Genomic DNA, 24,238 nt, shown 5'->3' with positions numbered 1-24,238 from the left:
ACAAGGAGAAAGTAGATCAAAGAAGATGGTTACCAGGGAATAAAAGTTAATGAAGATGGACGAGATGGGTATTTGAGAGAATCAAGCGAGAAATGGGCTTTGAGGGTTTGGATGATTAATTTCTTTGAAATCGGAGGGATCATTTTAGCAGGGGAATCTGAGAATTTATGGTTGTGGTTTGTGAAATGGGAGTAAAGATCTAGATGATTGGATATATTTATAGGTTGTTTTATTAATGAATGAGAAGGGAACTTAGAAACCCAGGGGAGGTTTTCTAGGTTTTGGATTTCAGTTTTACGCTGGAAATAACACAGATTCGAAAAAGAGGCTCTTGGCCTTGGGGATTGGGGAATCTATCGTATAGGATAAGAGGGAAGTGTCCTCCACAGTGTCTCAATAGCAACTTGGACAGAGTACCCAGTTCCCCAGTTCCGTAAGTCACAATGTTCACCGATACCATTGCCTCTTTCTCTCTCCCTTCTCTCTTCAGCTTGAGCTAAGCGGTTAGTAGGATTCTGGTTTGGGGAGAAAGAAAGAACAGAGGAGGGAGTTCACCGGAGAGAAGAAAAAGGAGAAGAATTGCAAGTTTCTTTAAATCTTCACCGTTTCCCCACGAAGTGTGCTGACGGTAGCGGCGGTAGTGATGCTGCTAACGGAGTTGCAGGAAAGGGGCAGGGTATTTTATGTTGAAGATGAAGGAAGGGTGGTATTGTAAATTTAATTCTAATGTTGTTTTAGTACAAAGGTAAAATAATACTTTTCACACTAATAACTAATAGCTGACTAAAACTAACTAATAGCTGACTAAAACCATTACCATACATGGGTGATTTGAGTTTTTAAAAAAACCTAATGGGTGATCTGAGTTTCGACTGAAAACTAAGAGGTGATGGGTAATTTACCCTAAAAATAATCTTCTCTGCAACTCTTGAGTCTTGACTCTTGACTACAGATCAACAATCCAATTCGTGGAAGTGCAAATAATTGATTACATTTTTTTTTAAATCAAGGAGATTAAGGTAAATTTCCCCCCATTTTGATTCTAATCTGGTCAAGAAAGATTCCAATCTAAGTATATAAAAAAAGATTCCAATTACTGTAAAACCATAGGAGCTGAAGGTCACTCTGGCGATCCTTTTACTTTGTGTTCCTCTTCTTGCCTGTTCTTACTTCTTACCGAAAGAGGGGGAAAAAAAAAGCGGTACAAACCGTTATAAGTGTCTGGAAGGAGTAAACTTCAACAAATTTCAGTTTCCGATCGATCAACGATGCGCCCTCCTCCTCTTCTTCTTCTAGTCTTCTTGCTTGCGTGGACCTGCTCCCTTCAATGGATCTGCTGTTTCGTCTCTTCTCATGAGTTCCCAGTTGATGGGTCCGTGTTGGAGCTCGACGAGTCAAACTTCGATTCGGCCATCTCTGCTTTTGAGTTCATTCTCGTCGATTTCTATGCCCCTTGGTGTGGTCACTGCAAGAGGCTTGCTCCTGAGGTTTCTTATCTACCAATCTTACTTTTTCCACTTACCCATCTCAAAATTATTCGTTTTAAGGTTATAGTCTATCGTTTTAGATCTTGGAATGAAATGGTTACGTGAGATAGATTAAATTCTCCTTCTTTATATGGATTCAGATTTATTTGCTGCTTCATTTACGAAGTTATCAAGAATATTATGGATTGAGACAATGATATTGATCAAATACTCAGGGTACCCATATCAGCGTAAATCCCGTGGGGGGGGGGGGGGGGATGAAGGGGGAAACACACTTAGTTCTTCCAGTGAAGAGTTATATGAATGTACTCTTTTTTTTTCTCCCAGTTTCTGATGGGGAATAAACAAATTTGGTTTAAAAACCAAAGCTCTTTCTTTTCTTTCTTTTTTGGGGGAGGGGTGGGTTGGGGTGTAAGAGCTTAGGAAACCAAACCAAGTGCAAGGAATCCATATGGACTCAACTCCATGGATAAATTTTTAATTTTCAACCAATCTTCGGAATCAGTATCATCAAAATTTTTCTGCAAAACCTAAGAAGGGTAAATTTGCATTGCATATACAAGATGGCATCAAATGCTGTATAGGCTTCAATAGTTTATTATGTTTTGTTTGTCAGGCATCAGTAACATGGAATCTGCATTGAACTGAAAAAACCTTCTCAAGGTCTGTCCAGGGATTGGAGACAAATGCTCAATTTGATGAATTGCTTCAAATTGCCTACTTCATAGCAGAATATTTTGGTCGCGCCTTTATGATATATTTATTTTCCCATAGGGTATAATATGAAGATTTTAGTGGCTTAGAGAGGTCATGAGCATTGACTTTCGCCATAGGATATCATACAAAGAAAAGAAAGAAAATGGAAAGGCTATCCTTTCTCACCCATGTAATGATTTTAAAGAATGAATCGCCTAGATCATGAAGAAGCCCCAAAAAAAAGCCACAAAGAATGTCTACTCCTAGAAATGAGCTTTGGATCTTTGGAATCCTTAACATTGATCCCAACAGTCCAACCATGGTTATCTTGGAACTCATTACCCACAGTTACCGTCTTCCTGTTGTTCAGTAACCTGTGTAATGTCTATAAGGTCTTTGATTAAGACAACTCATAGGGTCCCAGCACTGGTAACCCACATAGGAGGTCTTGATTTCATTGAAGTTCCTATTTTTCCATTATAGATTTGGGCCTTTCCTAGGACCACAACATTTCGACGCTCCTTTTTTTTTTTTGTCCCTTTTTGATTCTGGGTTCGATAATTTGAAACTCTGGGTATTCCTTAAGACACACCTTAGAGCTTCCAATATTACATCCCATATAGTTGGACTTGGACCAAAGTAACCAGTATACTCAAGTTTAGGGATGGGTGCTAATAGGATGGGACTTATATCTGTACATAGGTTTTTTTGGTTTGGTTCAAAATAGTATATTCAGTTCGGTTCCGTTCTAACCAAAAAATTTCACCCTTGAAACCGAAACGCGAAAGATTCTTTGTTTTAAAACCAAAACCGAACTGATTCTTCTTCGATTCGATTCGGTTCGTTCTGGTTTTAAATGGCTGTTTCGGTTCCAAATTGACACCCTTACATGTAGCCAACCTTAAAGAGTTCTCAATAGGCACATATTTGATGATGATTTATTTCCATTTTGATTTGACACAGTTCTTCCCTAATAATCTTCCAACTGTATAATGTAGACTTAATCATAAAGTCAATAATTGTGTCTTGATTTACCATCACCTGTTTCTTGACGTAATAAAATCATATTATGGACTTGTTTTCTATGTGAAATGTTGTCAGTATTTAAAATTTTCTCGTTAGCCTTCTATTTAGGTAAAGATAAATCTTGTTTCATCCTAGATGTACTATAGAATGACAGTATGAAACTCCTTATTCTTTTTGTTTTTATTTGTATTGAAGACTGTTTTTATTGCAACCAGTTCTGAACTTTGAAATAGTAATAATTGAAACTTTAACTGCGGTGTGCAGTTAGATGTGGCTGCACCTATACTCGCTGGACTGGACAAGCCCATTGTGATTGCAAAAATAAATGCTGACAAGTTCACTCGACTTGCATCAAAATACGAAATTGAGTATGCTTCTCTAATTTTTATTTAGTTTCCTACTTGAAATAAGCTACTGTAATCCAATAGTTGATGCTATTTTGTTTTTCCCCTTTGCTCTGACTTGATAGTTTATTGAGTTTGAGGCAACACTTAGTGTTTGTGATGGGACTAAGCATGCTATTTTCAGATATATACGTTTAGTAATTTTAATTGCTTCTATTGTTACATTGAGAGATACTTGTTCTATGATGCAGTGGGTTTCCGATATTAAAGCTCTTTATGCAAGGTACTCCTGTGGAATATACAGGCCCAAGGAAGGCAGATTTGCTTGTTCGGTTCCTGAAAAAGTTTGTTGCTCCTGATGTTGCTCTTCTTGAGTCAGACTCTGCTATTAATAAATTTGTTGAAGCAGCTGGCACAAATTTTCCTATATATATTGGCTTTGGTTTAGATGAATCCATAATCTCAGGGTTGGCCACGAAATATAAGCAAAAAGCTTGGTTTTCAGTGGCAAAGGGTTTCTCAGAGGAAGTTATGATAGCTTATGACTTTGACAAAGTTCCTGCATTAGTCGCCATCCATCCAAGTTATGATGAGCAGAGCATTTTCTATGGCCCTTTTGAAGGTGATTCTTTTGCCCCTTTTCTTTCGCATTCTTATGTTTCTTCCCTCTAGTCATACTATTAATACATCTTATCACATAACCTCTGCAACTGCACTTTATGATACTGAGCAATGATTAGATGCTTTATCAAGTGGAAAAGGAAATACTTAACCAAGATAAGATAATAGCCACTAACTGCATGAACCAAAAAAAAGTAAAAACTCTCTCTGACCGGTTGAAATAATGGAGCACTTTAAGGAAGCCTAAGTGCCTAACTACTCTTTCTTTTGCCTTTCATCTGCAAGTGAATTTGTGGATCTCACCGTCCATTTTCATGAGATATCCAATTGGAAAATAGCATGGATCTGTCCTATTAACTGAGCATTCTCCTAGGATTCCCCCTAACCTTGGAGAGTCAACTATTTAGTAAGAGTCATCTAGGAATGAAAGATTTGATTTTGATGTTGATTCAGTTATGGTTGATACCAAAATCTTTGGTGATTTCAACTAAAATATCTGTAATTTTAAATGTAAAATGTTTCAACTGAAATTACCCAAATTCAACCAAATCTTCAACACATATCTGCTTCCACTACAGAGTTATCCTGTATTTGCAACCTCTGAAAACTGCAGAGTGCAGACTCGTTAAGATCTTGAAGGTGTGCAAGAATATTCTGCTTGAATGGAATTCCTGGTGCCACTACACTAGGAAATGTGTACTCTTGAAGTGATGGTCTTAAATCTAAGTTCTAATGCACGGTTTTTTTTTTCTTTCCAAAGTTTTGCCCATTCTGAAGCAAATTTGAACTTAGTTTCAGACAGAAGCCCCAGTGCTTTTGCTTCCTCTTTATCTTATTTATACTTGTTCATTTTCTAATTATTTAGTCTAGTTACGGATAAAGTTTAATGCATGGGTTGGGTTTTTTTATTTTTTATTTTTTCAAGTTTGGTCCTAAGATTCTGAAGCAGCTTTGAACTTAGTTTCAGTCGGAGGCCTTTGGGATTGCTTTATCTTATCCATCTTATTGTTGTTGTATTACTCATTTTCTAATTATTTGTTCTAATTACAAATATTTAGTTTGTTGTAATACAATTAGAATTAGGAGGTATTTTACTATTTTAGTACCACACTTGATAGTAATATGTATACAGGGATAATATAAAAGTTATAGGGCAAATGTTTCCTACACGGTCCACTTAGGTAGCACTTTATTAACAGGCCTTACAGCCCTAATATAATAATATATGCCTCATGTCTGTTTGGTTGAGGGTCAGAGTTTGTGACATGTTTTCCTTGTTACCATCGTTTCATGTGGTAAGTTTCAGCCCAAATCTATTTAGCTATATGGCTATATAAAATATTTTAACTTTGTATGGAATGGTTTTATGGTTGAAACAGGAAGTCACTACATTCTTAGCCCTTTATAATTGACTTGGCTCAAATGAGCTATGGAAATTTTCATGTAGGTTATCCATAAACTATATATCCAATTTTGGATTGCCTGCATCATCTTTACATGTGTCTCACTGGTGGGGCAATGTTAAGAAACATTAAATGTTTTGATTGTCACACATAGCTTACTAGTCTTAGCTACTGTGTCAAGGTATATTAGTAAGTTATTTATCATATAAGTAATAGAAAAAAGTCAGATAATTTTCAGATAAAAACGATTTTTTTGTGAGTTACAAAATTCTGTTGTTTATTTATTTGCATCCAAGAAGACATGCACACTTGATTTTAATCCAGTCATCATACATCATGTTTCAGATCATGTAGGAATTAATATTTAGCTTCAAAATTGTAAATCTTTGTGTTTCTTGTGAAAAAAGAAGAAAAGAATAGAAATGAGACTCTGACCAGAGCAGTTGAAGGACCATTAACAATTTATTTTGGCATTGAATTTCTCTAAATTCAGTCTCAGGACTGGCCCGTCAAATAAGATGAGAGAATCTCCCAAGGATCTCCCTTCGTTTCTGTGTCCGACCAATGACATTAGCAGAATAGCCTCCACTATGAAATGGATCACTGCCTAGCAAGATCTAAGTGAAGCCTCGAAGATAGATGCATTAACTTAGCTTTAGACGTGTCATTCTCTCCCAGAGAACCTGAAAAGGGAAGAATTGCAGCATTATCATTGTCTCTCTATCTTTGGGCTTCTCCAAAGAGTAAAATTCAGCGAGTGAGTCATCTAAATCGGGCAAAGTGTGAACCTGAAGGAGCCGAAGAATTGGCAGTCACTGATGTAGTAGAGGCAGTGGCAGCAGAAGACCTGAGCATACGTAGGAGTGCCTGTATATCATCCTGGGATAGACCAGTTTCAGTAGCAAGGGCTGCAGTAACAGTCGCAGTCTGATGTGCCTTGGGCTTTGTCTTTATCTTTGTCTTGGCAGCCCGCTTAGCTTCAAAATCTACCGGTTTCCCATGAAATTTCCAGCACCTCTCTTTGGTGTGATAGGGTTTGTGACAGTGCTCACAAACAACATTCCCTGTAGTAGAATCACCAAGAGAAGCAGTGCCACTAGGTGCATAAGAGGCTGGGGCAGCAGCCCTGAGAGCTGATCTATTTGTAGTAGGAGGGTGCAGCATGGCAGCCCTACGGTTTTCCTCAGAGGACACCAGGGCATAAGATTGTTCAAGTGTGGGAAAAGATTTATGGCCCAACACTTGAACACGAATCTGATCATATTCCACATTTAAGCCAGCCAAGAAGTCATAGACCCTAATATTGTCCACATGTTTTTTATAGGAAGCAATGTCATCAACTGTAGTAGGGTGAAAATCAGAGAAGTGGTCCAACTGTTGCCACAGGCTGCACGCATAGTATTTCGAAATAGAAAGGTCTCCCTGAGTAGTGTGAAGTACCTTTTGTCAAAGTTCATAAACTTGGGCATCATTACCAAGCTGCCCGTAGGTTTCCTTGCAAGCAGCCCAAATCTGGTCGGCAGTATTCAGAAGAAGAAAATTATGCTGTAGTTCTGAAGTCATAGAGCCTATGGGGTATGACATGAGAACACCATTATTGGCAAGCCACTTAGTCTGAGCAGGGCCTTTATCACTGGGCTTCACACTAGTACCATCAATATGGTCTGTGAGACCACGGCCAGCAATGGCAAAGGAGGCTGATCTGGACCATAGAAGGTAATTAGAGCCATCCAGTTTGATAGGGTTATGTGAAAAACTGTGATAATCTGTCTTGTGGTTGCTATCATGATCCGAGGTAGCTGTAGAGTTGGTAGACTCACCCATACCGGCAACAGAGAATGCCAAAAAATATCTTCAAGTGATATCCCAAATATGAGAACCAGCAGCCAATAAGAACCCTATATCGATATGGTCAGGGTTTTGAAAAAACCCTGAATTTGATGAAATCGATGAAGGATCCAAGGGGCTGAAAAAAACCTGCAGTGAATGGACTTGAACTGAGGATAAGGAGCCCTTAAGAATGGGAGAAAAATCTTCCTGAAATCAGATTCCAAAAAAAACTGCAGTAGCTCTAAATCCGATAGAGGTAGGGTTTTAAAAAACCCTAATTTTGCTAATATCGATCTCAAGGAGGTCCTCTTCAATAAAACTGAACTGTGGAAGCCCAAATTGCTGTCGAGTGGGTCCAAATAGGTGGAGAAGAAGCCTTCAAAAAATCAGATACAGTAGTGAGCTCAAACTCCTAGATCGACAATTGTCAGGGTTTGGAAAAAACCCTGATTTGGTAAATATCGATCTCAAGGAGGTCTTGAAACTATGATCAGATCTGAGATAGGAACATGAAGCAATAATAAGATATTCCTGCTGCAGTTTCTGGTCTTCAAAAAAAAGGAGATGATGCCTTGTATTAGAAGTGGAAGCAATCCTCAAAGAACTGAAGCTCCAATTTGCGCAAGCTGGAAGTGCTGGTTCCTATCGAGCAGAATTATGTAGTAGCATCCATGAGGTAATGGGGGCAGCAACTGGATCGAAAGATCACCTCATCAGTGCTGCCCTATGTGACAGTAGAGAACAAGGGAGAAGAGAAAGAGAGAAAAAAAAGAAAAAACTGAAATATCGTGGGAGATGGTCCCTAATTCGAGATTAGCTCTGATACCATGTAGAGATAATTGAATTAGGGTAAGACTCTGTAGATCCTTAGATCACACAGGCCTTGTATTTATATTAAGTAGAATGATAAGGATCCAAGTACAAATAGGAATCAACCTCAGTCCTAATCATATTAGGGATTCCTAATACAACTAGGAATACCAAACTAGGATTCGGTTGAGGGAGATAAACAATAAAAAAGGAGAAAAATAAAAGAGAAAAATAAAAGGGAATAAAGAGGAAACATCCTAATCTAACTAGGGGTACTTCCCCAATCGGTTAGGAAGCAGTCCTAATACCCCAATCGGATAGGGGATAAGTAACCTATTTCAACAAAATGAATGCAGTGTTCTAGAAGCATACTAACAGTCACAAAGTGAGCCACCATTATCGAGATGATCCATCCAATAACTCATAAGAATCAACCTCTTATAGGATCCAGATGAAGAGTCAGACAAGGGCCCTGGTCAGGCGGTGAGACCTCCATGTGTGTGGAATCTTCCCTCTTCTACTAGGATAGAATGAGACAGACTAATATCTTTGATGCTAGCTCCAAAGTTCTCCCATGCCAAAAGGGCATAGGTTCCTCAAAAAAGCAATGATCATTAGTTGAGTTTGATGATGTCCCTGAATCATTATTATTCTGTCAAATTTATACCTTTGGTCCCATACCTTTGATGATCATAAAAAATCAATCTTTAGTGTGGACATCTTGATTAGGCGTATCCTGTGGTCTTGCATTAGTTAATTTCAGGTTTTTTGTAGGATATTTTGACAACTTCACATGCTTGTTGTTGTGCATTTATTCCTTTAAGAAGTCCTCGGGCAATCTTTTATGGAAGCTACAATTTCTGCTTCCAATTTGTTTTTCATAAATGATGGTCAATATAGTTATGCCCAAGAAACCAAGAATGACAATTGAGCTTCTTGTTTTGATGTGCAGAGGAATTCTTGGGGAATTTTATCATTCAAAATCTGTTGCCGCTGTCTTTGCCCATAAACTATGAGACACTAAAGCTGTTGAAAGATGAGGAGAGGAATATTGTCCTTACAATCGTTGATGATGAGACTGATGAGAAATCGTTAAAATTATTCAAGATGCTCAAAGCTGCTGCGTCTGCAAATCGTGACTTAATATTTGGTTATGTTGGACTAAAGCAGTGGGAAGACTTTACTGATACATTTGATGTCAATAAGAAGACCAAACTGCCAAAAATGATTGTTTGGAATAGAAATGAAGAGTATTTCTCAGTAAGTTCTTCTTATCATCAAAATTAGTTTCATTTGACTTTTGACTAGAACTTAATATTTGTTACAAATGTATTTGTTGTTGTACAATTTAGATGCATCAGAGGTGTCAATTACTGTAAGTTTCTAAAATTACTGATTGTATATGTTGTTAGATAAGCTATTTCTGCAACCCACAAGTGTATTATAACATGCCATTAGAAACACCGACTTAAATGACTTAGGAGAAACCAGCTGTTGCCCATGCCTACCCACCACAAATGAATAACTAAAAATTACCCCAAATGGCTGAGCTCTTGGATCCATTACATGCTTGTACTTAACTACAAAACTGCCACATTGTTATCAGAATGCCTAGTCGCCATAATTTATGGCGTTTTCTATAGCCTAGGCATTGACTAAGTACTTGAAAAGCTGAGATTGGCCTAGGTTCCATTCCCCTTTCTAACTCATTATATGCTTTAATGTGGGAGGGGGAACACATGAATATATTAACCCACAAACTCTTACCTTGTTCTTAGATTCCTTTTAAGTTTAACCTATTTGATGAGTCATATGGTGCAACATAAGCTTAGAACATGTGTTTGTTGACCAAATACAAACTTGCAAAAGGGCATCTATATGATGCAAGAAGGGATCCAAAACCCTAAATAACCTTTGTAATGGGCCAAAACAAGGATAGGGTCTAAATACCTGATATTAGGTGAAGTTTGGGAGAATACAGAAGTGTTGTTGGTGTCAGGAGAAAGGAGAGAGGATTCAAATCTGTTGATTAGATTTCAGCAACAAAACAATTCCCACAACAGGTTAGAATAGCTGGAAATAGATAAGAGGAGGAGGAGAGAGACCAGATTTGTAGACAGCAGCCTCGCAACCAAATAACAATTTTATTCCTTCCAAAAACATTCAAATTTTGTATGAGGGTACAATCCAATTTATTCTGAACAGATCATTGAAAACCTAAAAGAAATAAGTAAATCTACTCCTTTCCTAAATTACTGACTCAGTTAGGTAATGACATAAGAATAGATCTTATCCTCGGTTTCTTCTTGTATGCACATGAAGAAACCTAAAAGAAATAGGAAATTGAAGAGATAGAGGCTCCAATGACCCTAAACACCTAAAAATAGAGTTAGATTTATTAATAGATTGCTTCTCCATGAATCTTTGATTTGATTCTATAAAATATGAATATTGAATGTGTAATTTTCAAATAAATCATATCCTTCTCAGTTCTTTAATAGGTAAATCACTGTCACACCATTCAGTGCTAGAAATACTGACATGTTTTATTTTGGTTCATCCATGCAAAAGGTTATAGGCTCAGAAAGTCTTGATGAGGAGGATCAAGGGTCCCAAATAACACGATTCATTGAAGGATACAGAGAAGGAAGAACAGAGAAGAAAAGCATTAGTGGTCCATCACTTATGGGCTTCTTCAAATCTCAGATTGGCATTAGACTGGTGTTTATGATCATCTTCATGGTAGCGGTCCTAATTCTTATCCTAACCATTGGCAAAGATAAGGAAGATGATGAAAGCAGCAGCACTGAAGCATATCAACCAGATGACAAAGAGGATTAGGAGACGCTTGATGATACTCTTGATTTGGTTCCTTGGAGGATATCAAAGAAGCAAGAATTCTCGCAGAAAGAATTTTTGGTCTCTGCTTGCAAGGAAGGGGTGGTTCAAATAAGAACTGCAAATTTTTTCTTATGTTTTCTTGCTAATACATACAAGAAGCCCCTATTTAATTTTATGTCCAGCCTGCTGTTTCTGGGGTGAGCCCTTGCATCGGTATATAATTATATCACTGTTAGCTTAACCAGCATTTGTTTTATCAGTACTTGTTTAAGATAAAACCAACAACTTTTCCTGCTGAGCAAATAACATTTTTGGGTGCTAAATGGTTGCTGCTTTCTTATTGATAACATTTCGCTTTCTTTCTCAATCCATCCTACATATTTTTTCTAGTGAAGTGCTAAATGAAAATTGTGGACTTGAGGGTGTGACTATTTGCCAAGAAAAGGCAAGCAAATGGAAATCTAGAGTTCTGATATCTGGCCTTATACCTGGTTCCTTGGCCTAGGCACAAGTGTTTGGCCCAATTCGTTTCCACTATTAGCAAAAGGGTCTCTATTGGTGTCTATATGGATTGGGTTACCTCTAAAGAGTTGTAGATTGAAGTGTTTTGGTATCAGGATCCTTTTGCTAGGAGAGGGCAGTCATGAAAATCCATCTTCTTGCAGTCTGTTAAGGCATGTTGGAGAAAAGTAATATGCAATTGTTTTCATACATGGTTTACATTGATATGGTAGTTATTTAGTTCATGGCTGCTAGATTTGTTCTGAGCAGAAGTTGAACCTCTATTTGCTCATACTCATCTCAACCATCTTTTTAGAGGTTGGCCTATCACCCACTACATGACACTGCTTATAAGCTTATTGCTGTTGTAGACCTAGAGATGTCAACGAATATTCAAAAATCCGTATTCGATCTGCGTTCGTTCCTGTTTAGGAGAATCTGAATCCGTCTGAAACTAGTCGGATACGAATATGATAATCCCCCTATCCGATCGATTATTATCGATTCGTTTAGCAATCCGACGGTAATAAAATATTTGAAATATATCTCTTTGTCCGTCTATCCTTTTAAGTTACCTTATTGGATTTTGCTATCTTACTTTTATAATTTTATAAGATAATGTGATTTTTTTTTCTAGATTTTCTATTGGTTATATATATTGTTTTATGCAATGTCACACATGGAATCACATATCTATTAAAATAACTAGATGAAATCAAATGTAAAAAACATAAGAAAATCAAAGAGAAAAAAGAGTAGAAGAAAGGGTAGTTGCTGAACTTTCAAGTCTCAACCCTAACTTTCATCATAAAAACGGTAAAAGATGTCAACGAATAGTTGAAAATTCGTATTCGATCCGTGTTCATATCCATTTAAGAGAATATATATTCAAAAAATCACAATCCGGAACTATCCGAATCCGTCCGAAATCCGATAGGATATTATCCGAATCGGTCCAAATATAATCGGATACGAATATGATAATGTCACTATCCGACTGAATTCGACCGGTTTACATCCTTATGTGGACTTCATGACAGGGTTTCTCAAGCGCAGCTACAATAGGTATTTCATCCAAGAGTTCTGGAGGCAATTAGGGATGAGTATGGCATGCTCTAAGTTTATCTTTCTCCCATTGATGAGGGCTATTATTCTGTTAGAGCTGAGCTCTTAGGGATGTGTACTACTAGTCGGTTCATTCCCTTATTAGATGCATGTCACCTTTGCTTTTCCGTGAAAACATCATTCCACTGGAATCCCAGATTGCTAAGTGAGGTTGCAGGTAACTTAGTAAACCAAAGAACAGATTGACCTTGTTTTTGTATTGAGAATACCTTGTGTGATTTAAATGGTTGACTACCCTTCTTCTTTCTTGTGGGTAGAGTTCCCCTTTTTAAGTGTCATGCCCAGTTCAGTCTGTCAAGAAGCAATTATCAAAGCCCAAAATGAATGTGCAGTTCTGCACTTAAAGATGATATGATTTTTGTGAAGCAATTTAGGCAGAAGTTTTCCTTCACCAGTGGAGTGGCATGAATTCCGTCTTCCGTCACCACTGGTGATGTGCCCATGTGATGGCACTCTTGTCCCTTTACAAACTCTCAACCCCCTCACCCCTCTTTGTCTGGGGTCGGAAGTACCCCTCCACTTGGACATCTTACGCATGGTTTTTGCTCTTAAAGATACCATTATCTGAGGGATCTGGATCCTCTACTTCCGAGCTGCCCCTATTTTTGTGCGCCCCACACACAGCAAGATAGAAAAGACCACCTTACCCTCGCTCGGGCAAGGGTAAGTTGGTCTTTTGCCACCTTGTTGTGTCTGGGACGCACACCACAGTACAGGCAACTCTGCGCCTCGGCAGTAGAGGAGCCCGACGCTTATCTGAGTGTATTTTGACAATTATAACCTTTGTCCATAACATTTCTGTATCGTTCACTGATCCAGTATCAGGACGGTGTCACCAGATATCGAATCACAGACCCATCTAATTATTTTCAGCCACTCTATGTTAGTATCTTCATAATTTTCGACATCTCCTGACACTTTTAACCCGTTTGGTTTGCTAATTTTGAATTGAAAGGCGACTAGTAACATTGTTACGGAGTCCTCCATAACAAGAACCCACCCAATGGATAGAAGTTTGTAAGCATTACAGTCCACTAAACCTAGTGAAAAAAAATATCCGCACCCTTCCAATACAAAGTTGACAAGGCACTCATAAGTGAGCAGACTAATGAAACTCTAGGACTCTTCAAGAACTCTAATTTTCATAGAATTCCCGATTACCAACAAATCCCCTATTCCCCTCACAATGATATACCAGTTAATGTGACAAATTGAGAAACAGAAAGATGCAGAAAATAAGGGGAAAAAAGCACTAGATTATCAAAACTGAAAACCATAGAGGTCACCAGAAGACAAGAATCACTCAGGGCAAGAAAACTTGCACAAATTCCAGAAAAATTATGCAATCTTATGTTACAATTTACACCTGTTCCTTTGTGTCGGAAGGGCACCAATCATCACTTGAGCACGAAAAGCCACCATAGGCCATTAACCTATCACAACCCAAGGAAATATACATGCATTGACTGTTGCTTCAGAGGTTGGCATGATTGGGGCAACATCAACTGCACATGAATCTTCATTACAAGTCAGCACGATCAGTTCATTAGTCTTCATAACAAATCAAATTCTCCATTTAGTATTGGTGCTTCATATCAACAACCTGGAAGAGACTGAGCAGAGGCAAATGGAGAAAAACTTGCTGCTGATTCACTACAATGCAGCATATTAGGCTGCCGACTGGATGACCCAAGATAACTTGGCGAGGCATTGGTCGGACTTGGAACATAAGTTGACATATATCTTGAGCTCAGTGGTGAAAATGAAGGGTAGCCCATGGAGTGGGGTGAGGCTAGGTGGGAAGCACGAGATCTTTGGGAAGATGCATTCCTAAGATCTACTGAGCTTCTGCTTGGGCAGAGGGCAGGTGAGTTGCCATAGGACCTAAGAGACTGAGGCAAGGGAGTACCAGCAAGGGAGCGAACACGAGATATAGAGGAGGACCTCGACAATGCTGGGTCTATTTGTATGGCTGAAGATGATGATGCAAATGATGATCCAGCAGATGACAATCCCAAAGAGGAGGCTGCCGGTGAAAGCAATGGGGTGCGCTCTGATGCTGGAAACTGACCTGTGCTTGTCCTAGCATCACGCTTGCAGACAGGGCAAAATGTCCGCCATGTAGTAAGCCAAGAATCTACGCACGCAGCATGGAACTCTGCCAAAATCCCAAGATACAGAGTTGACGACTTCGTTAAGATATAATATGAATGAGAAAAGGAGCTAAAGCTTTGGATGTTCAATAACTTATAAAGAATCAGGAATGTAGCAATAGCAACAAATTTATAACATAGTCCACCAAACTATTCTACTATGGTTTTCAGGATAGGCAAAGATTTAATCAAAATACAAATTTGAAGTAGACAACTTATTTTCAGCTTCAACGGACACTCATTTCCATTTTTCACAGCAACAGCTACTTCTCCGAGTTCTAACAAAGAAAAATAAGATTTTCATTTTAATTATACTGAGCAGCTCTCTCAGGTCAGGCAAAAGATTCTAGAAATAGATATAATTATAACAACAAAACTGTATAATAATAGTATTTTGGCATTTCCAGTGCCAATTCAACATCCCCTTCCTTTTTCTGTTGAGTCATAGCTACTTCTATTAGCTCCAACAAGGGAAAAGGGGTTCTAAATAAATATGTTTCCTGGTACACAATCAAATTTCCTAGGAATATCGGTTGTCCCAAGATATTGTCTTTCCCAATATTCTAACTTCTAAAGCAACCTTCACCTTCCCTTCCCCCACTGCCTAAACCCCTCAACGCCCCCCAACCCTAAAGCGCAAAAAAGAATAAAAAGGGAAGAATACATAGACTTCTGAAGTTTTCATATCCTATCCACAACTTTCAGCTATATGACCCACCTTGAGCTGTTCCATCAAAATGACAAGCTTCCTTAAATGATCAAATTTAAGGAGTCAAAGCAACATCTGCACTGACCAAGCAATTTACACAACAGTGAAGAAATAATGTGGTCAGAGAACACATACTGTGACGGCATGGTAGTACTCTGAGCTTGTCTCCAACACTATAATCCTCAAGGCATATGGCACACGTCATTGAAGTACAGTTATCTTCTAAAACGGACGTGAATATTAGGCTAGGCATGGCTTTCACTAAACGGCTGCTCATGCCGTGGAACTCCCGAAGACGTGGAGCTTGAGACTGATTTCGTCTCACACGGCGTCTGCGAACGAAGAAACAGGTAGCCAGCACAATGGACATAGCTAGAAGAGAGACAAAAGAAATGACCATGATTGACCATGCTGAGTTTTCGAAGGTAGGGATAATCCACAGCTCCATGTTGGGAAGGCCAGCATACATTTTAAGTGCTTCACCTGAGGCTTTGGAGATAAACACAGCATGTATTTTGATACCTGCAGAACTCCCTGCCACTGCAATTTCCAAGGATAATGGATTAGAAAAGAGTACAGTTTCAATTTAAAATGTTTGTCATCCTTTTAAAAAACCAAATTCTGATTACTTAAGGAAATTACACACACCATAAGATGATAGACATAGACTACCAGAAAAAAGAACTTTGATTTGACAGTGCAGGAGAACATCGTTCTTTCATGAAACAATAAATGTAAAGGTGCTTCTGTATTTTCGCAGGAGGGATTCTTTTTGTCTCTTGCTGGATTTTTGCAACATATTACAGGCCAACTACAAACACATTACAATTTCAGATTACGTTATAATACTTCAGTAGCAAATATTTGACCTGACGTGAGGAGTTCACGACCTGATATGCTGCAACCTAAGGATCACCAGGCAGATCTTTTGCTCTAGTTTTTTGGACAAAGCGACTGGGAATAGATCCCAGAAAGAGCAATCCAGATGAGTACCAAAAGAGACCATAAGTAGCATAGTTTATCGACCCAATTTCCCTGTAGTAAAAAAAAGGAGCATTACCCAGTTTAATGCAAAGCAAATCAGAGTTATATGCTGTCAGCATGCATTATATATCCCATCCACTCGAATTTTTTATGCAATTAGAGATTTCCTAAAGCGAATCAAGTAAACATTTAGCAACCTTCAAGTATATCGCGCAAGTTTAATGTGAGGCCAGTATGCTTCACATTTCAAAAGTACAAGGAGTACTACGAGTGCAGACAATCCAATTCTAGGGAAGAAATAAAAAACCTTCTCAACTTAATCAGCAAGGTAATTAAACAATGGGAGAATCCACATAAACTCTCCACAGACTTCTAACTTTTGTCCTTGTTATCCTTATAGGGGAAGAAACCTCCATGGACTTACAAGAAAACTTGACCCAAACCACAAATAAATAGCTGAAATATCTCCAACCTCCAATTCCTAAATATTTAAGGTGGCAGGCCAAATAGAACAATAGAACTGCTCCACACTGTGCCTGTCACCAAGTTCACTAAGTTACCTGGGTGAGGCATGTATCCCCTGCCCCTCAACTGAAAGAAGAATTTTTGAATGCCATTAAAAAGCAGGAAACTAAAGCAGCTGACAACCAAACTCCAAAGCATATAGTCCCTTCAAGGCCAGATTCAGAACCAAAACCCAAGTCCAATTCAACCCCAACAATCAAGGAAAACAGGTAGATGAAGAGCATTCAAATTTCGGCCATTACTACTTCCAGAATCTCTTTTTTCAAATCGAAATTGGCTTTTTGCTCGCATCAAAGGGTCGCCTGTGCACCAAGTGGGAAATTAGAGTACATAGTACACATGGTGAAGCAGGATTCGATTCCAGGATTTGGCTAATGGCTACAACTAGCACAAGTCATTGCCATCTAAGCTACAAGGATACAAATCCAGTATTTTACATCCAAAAAAGGTGTCTGACACAAGTGTGGCCTCTGTTATCGACTATCAACACTCCAATGAGTCCGAAGAAATGCTCCAACAATACCAACTGGGCCCTGTCTTACCTAGAGAACACATATCAAAATTCAACTTGATACAATCATCGTGAGGAATCAAGGAAAGGTGAATCAAGGAGAGAGGAAAATGTGAGAATCTCCCCTGCCAACTCCAATGACAGTGTCAGGTGCCAGAAAATTACATGCAATGTAAATGTCCACCATCTTACTTCAAGTATCATAGAATCAAAAACACCTAGAGATCTCCTATGCACCAGGTGTTCCTCCAAGATGCCTCAACTCCTACCGCAAGATATATTGACATACCAACTTGCCGCTTGAACAAAATGGGATGCCGAATAAACTCACATATGTCAAGAATGTCACCACCAGTATTAGACTATTAGGTTATATTTCTTTCTTTTTCTCCCCTTCATATGTGAAATGAGTAAGTTTACCACATCTAGGAGTAAAATTGAACAAGGCCTCTGGTTTGCAGAACATACAAATCCTTTACAAAACCATAATAACCACAAATGCCCATCAACCTGATGGGTCGAGTGCGTAAACACAAGAAGAAAAAAAATCTAGCAAACAATCACACAAACACGAGGAATTTACTATGGTTTGACAAGAATGCCTACATCCACCCAACAGAACCAGAGAATTTTTTACTAACCAAAAAAGTTCTACACCTCTCTCCACCTCATTGTGTGATCTACTCTTCTCCGTCTTCGGCTGCGTACTCTTTTTTCTTCTGCTTAAATTGTGGCTTTCACTCCCTCCTTTTCCAATCACTGCCTCATGGACCTCAACTTCTCTTAAAAGAGGGTTTTTCCAATCGCTACCTCACGGAACTCAACTTCGCCAACAAGGCAACAATGGCATCCCGGTTTCTATAGGAATCGTTATCCTCTCCCGTTACTGCACGGTGCAGTAATGCATCGTGCGGCGGCTGCAGAGGCCATGTGCACCATGTGGGGCCCGCTGTGCCACATGGCCTCTGCAGCGCCGCACGATGCAGTACTGCACCGTGCAGTAACAGGAGGGGATAAAAATTCGTTTCTATAGTCTTATCCAGGTCGCTTTAAACTCAGTGCATAAGAGTTGACAATTTATCCCCTTATTCAACATGCTTTTCTCCCTCGCAGGGACATACATGTCGCACATCCCCTTTCTCCTTTCTACGTTACTGCTTAAAAATGATTGCACCACCTGCGAAGCCTCGGGCGGCTCGGACCTACATCCTTTCACCTCTTCCCAACAAACAAAGGTGATAGGGGGTAAGATGAACCCCAGGTTCAGATTACACACCCCTTTTAACAAGATCCCAAGTCAAACCCCAAATATAAATAGGTTAACAATAGGGTTAAAAACCAACCTATCGGATGGGGTACAAATTCTGGTCAATGGTAGGATAATATTAGATTAACAAAGCCCCAAAAGACTGAGATGATTCAATGGCCAGATTTAACCCAATTGACAATATAGTGAAATCTGGAACTTAAATCAGAATATACTAGAACTCTATTTGCAAGCTCAGACCAGCCTTAAAGTCAGATCGATTTTACTATTAGGAGGGTAGATGAAATCTTCAAATATATATTGACAATCAAATGGTCGGATTGAGATTAATTAACAAAGAACCAAATCTGGGAAACAAAAGCGCAGAAATTGGGAGATCTTAAAAAACTCCATATCACTCCACATTAGCAGAACTGATCTGCACCAGGTCTTGTCCTGGCCGAAGGCCTCTTTTAGGGAGGTCTTGAATGCCCCAAAAGATGGGGATGATCTGTGCTGGTCAGATCTACTTTAACTGCCAATGCAGATATTGACCAAAAAAAAACACTTGTATTGAAATCATTGGACAGGATATAGAATCGCAGAAAACAGTGGAATACTTACTTGAATATTGATGGCGAATAAGAAGATATGACTAAGCATCCCACCAAACCTCGACCCATATTATAGGCCCATTAGAGTGGCCTATTACAAAGAAAACCCATTAGATGATTAGATCAAAGGCCCAACACATACATAACCCAAACCAAAGCTTATTTCTAATAAAATAACTCCATGTAGGTGATATAACTGCATCAAAAGGTCTTCTCTTCTTCCCATAGAATCCTTGTGCACCACCCATTCCCCAGATCTCCATTCACAACCTGCGAAGATTTGCTAAACCTCGCTCTAATACTACCGTTACGTTGAGTGCAAACACGAGAAAGAAACCAAACAAGGAATCACACACAAACAGGAGGAATGTACTGTGGTTTGACACGGATGCCTACATCTACATAAGAGAACCAGAGAACATTTTATTAACCAAAAAAGTTCAACACCTCTTTCCACCTCAGTGTGAGATCTATCTACTCTACTAGGGATTTCCCCATTGAGGAAATAAATAGGCACCCTAGAAACCCTAACTCTCACATAATTATAATTTTACCTAGTGCATGTAATGGACCCAAAACCAACCCAATTAAACATATACAAGCCCAACAATAATTGCATGGACCAATGCGAATACAAGACACATCCCCAACACAACAAAAAAAAATGCCAATGAACTGCTAAAGAAAATCAAAGATTGAGAATAAAGGATCTAGCAGGTGAACTGAAACATGGGGAATTGGAAGCAATGATGGATGGTGCGGGATAATGCAGGTAGTGGATCAAAAGAGACTGGAGCATTTGATATAATGATCTTCCATGAGAGAAAAATGATTCTCCTTTGATAAGACTGTTTCATCCTTACAATGGAGCAATAAATGAAGTGGAGAAAATAAGATGAAAAAGTCTGCATTTGATATAATGATCTTCCACGAGAGAATCAAGAGGCTTCTCCATGGAGCTGCTGTTGGGGATAGGTTTAGAGGGTTGGATTTCTATTTCGAGGGAATTGTGTACAACGTGCAAATATATTCAGAATTCAATATAGATTGTTAGTGATTTCCACAACAGCCTTGGCCATACTCTCGGGAAGACTTTCACCTTCTACATCTTGATATACATTATCTTGTATTACAAGTTGTCTTTCTTCAGTTTCTGATTGCAGATAAAGAAAATGAAGAAAGAACAAGGAAGAGCCATTAAATCAGGCAACATTTGCAACAGTGGGGAGGGAGGATACAAGACAATGAGAAAGAGAGACTGAATGCATTAAAGCCATTGTAATCAATTCAAAAAGAAAAAGGAAGAAGTGGATGCCAGATGTCCTGCATTTAGTGCAGGTAAGAGCTAGCATTCGGCATTTCGGTTAGATTTCTTGGAAAAGCTGATAGGGCATTTACGGAGTGTCATACAAGAATCACTCATTTAGGTCACAAGGATTGTCTTCTCTTTCTTTCTAGTGAGCATGTAAAGTGGATGAAGACAAAATTCATCCAACAAGCACCTAGGTCATTGGGAAGATAAATGACGAAAAGGTTAACCTATGAGAGAGCCTAGCCACAACAAAGGTCAATGATTCTAGATGTGTAAATTAAGACGAGAAAAAAGGAAAGAAAAGATTATCTGCACCAAAGACTGGAAGGTGAAACTTAAACTAGTGCATTAAAAAACAAATAAATAAAGAGGAAGAAAATGGAATTTGGAAACAAAAAATTATGCGAAATTAGATGACCTGTCACAGTCAAAGGGTGGAAAAAGAAGTTCTCAGAGGATATAGAGCAAAACAAAGATCACTTGGTGATGGAATCATAAAGCTATTAATGTTAAGAGGTCAAAATGGAGGCATGACAAGGGACTAAAGAAAGAGGAAACCACGAAAAAGATATGTTCATTTTAAGAGAAAAGCTAAGAAAGCAAAAAAAAATAAGACTTCAATGCGTAAGATGGCCTAATTATAAAATAGCCTACAAATGGTGAAAAGATGCACATTTTCTTGCTAAACTGAGGGAGGAAAGCTGAGGCTTAGATCATAACAAGAGTGAACATTTGTATGAAATTATAAAAGAATATTCAAAGCATTAACCTTGGAATTAATAAATAAATGAAAACCATAAAGGGAGTAAATTCTAGGACAACTGGACAACACCAAATAGAGCAAAAACCCAAAAAAAATCTACAGCATTTGGTTGTTGAAGCTACATAGATTTTAAGAAAGAGGGCATACCTAGTGCACGAGGCTCCCGCCACTACGGGGTCTGGGAAGGTCATAATGTACGCAGCCTTACCCCGGCTTCGCAGAGAGGCTATTTCCAGAGACTCGAACCCATGACCACTTGGTCACGATGGAGCAACCTTACCGTTGCCCCAAGGTCCACTTGATCACAATAGATTTTAAGAAAGATGAATACTAAAAAACTTCATAACCAAATGGTATCCCAATTGAGGTTTGTCCTAAGGGAACTAAATTGTCCAACAATATTGTTAGCAATAAGAAATGGTGCATGAATGGACAAAAAACAAAGTGGTACCAATTCAAAAGAATAAGCGAGATTTTCAGCGTTGCATCAACAATCGTGAGATAAAACTTCAAAGCCATACCAAGAAACATCAGATGAAAGTGACTAAGAAAAAAATTGAGAAAATAAAGTAGAGTATCAGAAATCAGTTTACATTTACACCAAGGACAGAACAGGACAAGCTATTTAGTTAGGTGATTACCGTAAAAGTTTAAAAAGAAGAAAGATCTTACAATGGACTTATTGGCTGTTAGAATGCATATCCCAGAGAGTTTGGAATGATCATTTGTGGTTGTGAGATAGAATGGCAAGAGTAAAAAAGATAGAATTAGAAATGAGTTTATTCAGTAAATATCAACTCGACTCAGCCTTATACCAACTAAATGGGATCTGCAAAGTTTATTCAGTGAATATAGGAGCGATATAGGCAATGAAGACCAAAACATGCCAATAGTGAGTGGCGCGAAGCACAATTAACGAGTTAAAAAACAAGGGTAAGGTGGTGCAACATCATATTCAGAGAGACAGAGAGAGAGAGAGAAAGAGAGTCACATCAATAGAAATTTATACATGTTTGACACCATTAATCAAGTTGCTCAAAGGAAGAGGACATTACTTGCAACCAAAGCACCATTATCATTGTCGTAAATAATCGCTGCTTTGAACCCTGCAGCTTGTGCAAATCTAACTTTATCCTCGAAGGTACATCCACTTCTAATAATCAATGCGAATGAAGCATTTGCACCTCGGCCTGTGTCAATCTTATTAGTCAATGGTGAGCAAGCATCAAGGGGTTCAGCCATATATAAGGTCCCACTCTCTCCTGATCCTTTGACGGTAGGAGCTGTAATAACAGGAGGGGAAAATCATATAAATTTCAACCCTTATGTACCCATTCCACACAGTCATTACCATAGTAAGGTCAATTTTCCATTAGTACGTGCAATAAGCAAATTGACCAAATCCAACACAACTTTCTGTTGAAATTGAAAATTAAAGAGAAATAACAAAGATCCTTTAGCTTACCAAAGTTCGCTTCGATGTCATCAAACGACCGAATTATATTGTCCCCAATCAACACCACATTCGCAGTCACCGTTGGAACCATTAGACACAAAATAACATACAATAGAGGGAGATAACATACCAATCTCCCTACATATTGACCCGTTCTGATACTTCCCATAGCCATGCAGGTCATTATCGGTTGCGAAGAGAAAGTAAATATAAAAAATCGCACACAATCGAAAAAGCACGAAAAAATTGGACCTGTCAAAAGTCAAACCAAACCCTCCAAATCCTCAGTTATCCATCTCGGGTTGCTTCTTGATTTCTTCTACCTATCATCACTTAAATCAACAGAAGATAAGAAAATTGCATAACCAGTTTCAGAAAACAATAACAGAAGAAACAGATCTCAAACAGCACAAAATCATCATAAAAAAAAAAAAAAGAGATTTAACCCAGAAACCCAGATAAAGAACAAATAAGTTTTACAGCGAGAGAGTACTGGTGTATCTACCTGATTAAACCCACTAGTTGGATTGATGGGGTGGAGGGGAGCAGTGGCTCATGGCAGATAGAACTGCTCCGACGGTATATGGTTTACAAGTATTGTTGTATGGATCGAAACATCAGCTTCCATGCTTCTCCTTCTCCTTCCTTGTTCAGGTCATTCTATTCGGATTAGAATTCTCTTTTATTTACTATTGGGGAACGCAGAGATTTTCGTTCTGTTTCCTTTATCAATTTGTTTTGGGTTTCGATTTGTGAGTTGTGAACTTGTGACAGCGTCCCAGCGAGGTTTAAGGATTCGGGGTTGAGGATCTCAGCTGCTGACTCCGAGTCGTTGCGAATACGAGTGAGAGCGAGTGAGAGAGAGAGATATAAAGTTAAGTAATCACAATCAATTGGTTCCGTGCATATCCTTCACACCGTGAAATGGGGCCTGGAATGGAATAATCCAATTTTAAGTGGGGAAAGCTTGGGATACTCCTCAGGCCCATAGGATCATTGCTTTAATGCAATTCTATCCTCTCCTCCTAGTCATCAACTCAACATAGTGGATAAATCATAAACGTTTTTATGGTCTTCGCATGTCTAATCTGTTGGGGATACCGATACGGATCGGTCAGATTTATCTCTTTTTAAGAATAAATAGATTTTTTTTACTATTTTTATCCTTATTTGTATCGGTCCACTAATATCGGATTGTCAAGAATCGTTATCGATCTCCTTTGATATCGATTTCAAATCAATTGATCTGCTATCGATTCCTTAAACCATGGTCGGGGTATG

General features: G+C 38.7%; 2 protein-coding genes across 2 annotated transcripts; one reads left to right on the top strand and one right to left on the bottom strand.

Annotated features, from left to right (window-relative positions):
• The first annotated feature begins 1,211 nt into the window (after positions 1-1,211).
• On the top strand, positions 1,212-11,381 carry LOC122654055 (protein disulfide isomerase-like 5-2). The gene is made up of 5 exons (XM_043848024.1): positions 1,212-1,487; positions 3,474-3,577; positions 3,805-4,175; positions 9,170-9,477; positions 10,789-11,381. The coding sequence occupies exons 1-5, from the start codon at positions 1,269-1,271 to the stop codon at positions 11,056-11,058; spliced, it is 1,272 nt and encodes a 423-aa protein (XP_043703959.1). The 5' UTR covers positions 1,212-1,268; the 3' UTR covers positions 11,059-11,381.
• Positions 11,382-13,978: 2,597 nt separating this feature from the next.
• LOC122654054 (receptor homology region, transmembrane domain- and RING domain-containing protein 2-like) lies at positions 13,979-23,640 on the bottom strand. The gene is made up of 5 exons (XM_043848023.1): positions 23,463-23,640; positions 22,967-23,289; positions 22,557-22,784; positions 15,682-16,086; positions 13,979-14,842 (listed from the first exon to the last, which is right to left on the bottom strand). Exons 2-5 carry the CDS (start codon positions 23,139-23,141, stop codon positions 14,280-14,282), a joined length of 1,371 nt encoding a protein of 456 aa, XP_043703958.1. The 5' UTR covers positions 23,142-23,289; positions 23,463-23,640; the 3' UTR covers positions 13,979-14,279.
• Positions 23,641-24,238: the final 598 nt, after the last annotated feature.

This window comes from Telopea speciosissima, chromosome 3, assembly GCF_018873765.1.
Source record: "Telopea speciosissima isolate NSW1024214 ecotype Mountain lineage chromosome 3, Tspe_v1, whole genome shotgun sequence".
Taxonomy (NCBI): Eukaryota; Viridiplantae; Streptophyta; class Magnoliopsida; order Proteales; family Proteaceae; genus Telopea; species Telopea speciosissima.
This window is presented reverse-complemented; position numbering and strand designations above follow the sequence as displayed.

Bases quoted from the DNA above. Each gene is read 5' to 3' on its own strand.
- LOC122654055 (XM_043848024.1), top strand. From the start codon at position 1,269: ATGCGCCCTCCTCCTCTTCTTCTTCTAGTCTTCTTGCTTGCGTGGACC. The intron at 1,488-3,473 runs GTTTCTTATCTA...TGCGGTGTGCAG, and splicing joins GCAAGAGGCTTGCTCCTGAG to TTAGATGTGGCTGCACCTAT. The intron at 9,478-10,788 runs GTAAGTTCTTCT...TCCATGCAAAAG, and splicing joins GAAATGAAGAGTATTTCTCA to GTTATAGGCTCAGAAAGTCT.
- LOC122654054 (XM_043848023.1), bottom strand. From the start codon at position 23,141: ATGACCTGCATGGCTATGGGAAGTATCAGAACGGGTCAATATGTAGGG. The intron at 16,087-22,556 runs GTAATGTCCTCT...TGGAAATTGCAG, and splicing joins TAATGGTGCTTTGGTTGCAA to TGGCAGGGAGTTCTGCAGGT. The intron at 14,843-15,681 runs GTATGTGTTCTC...GGATTTTGGCAG, and splicing joins AGTACTACCATGCCGTCACA to AGTTCCATGCTGCGTGCGTA.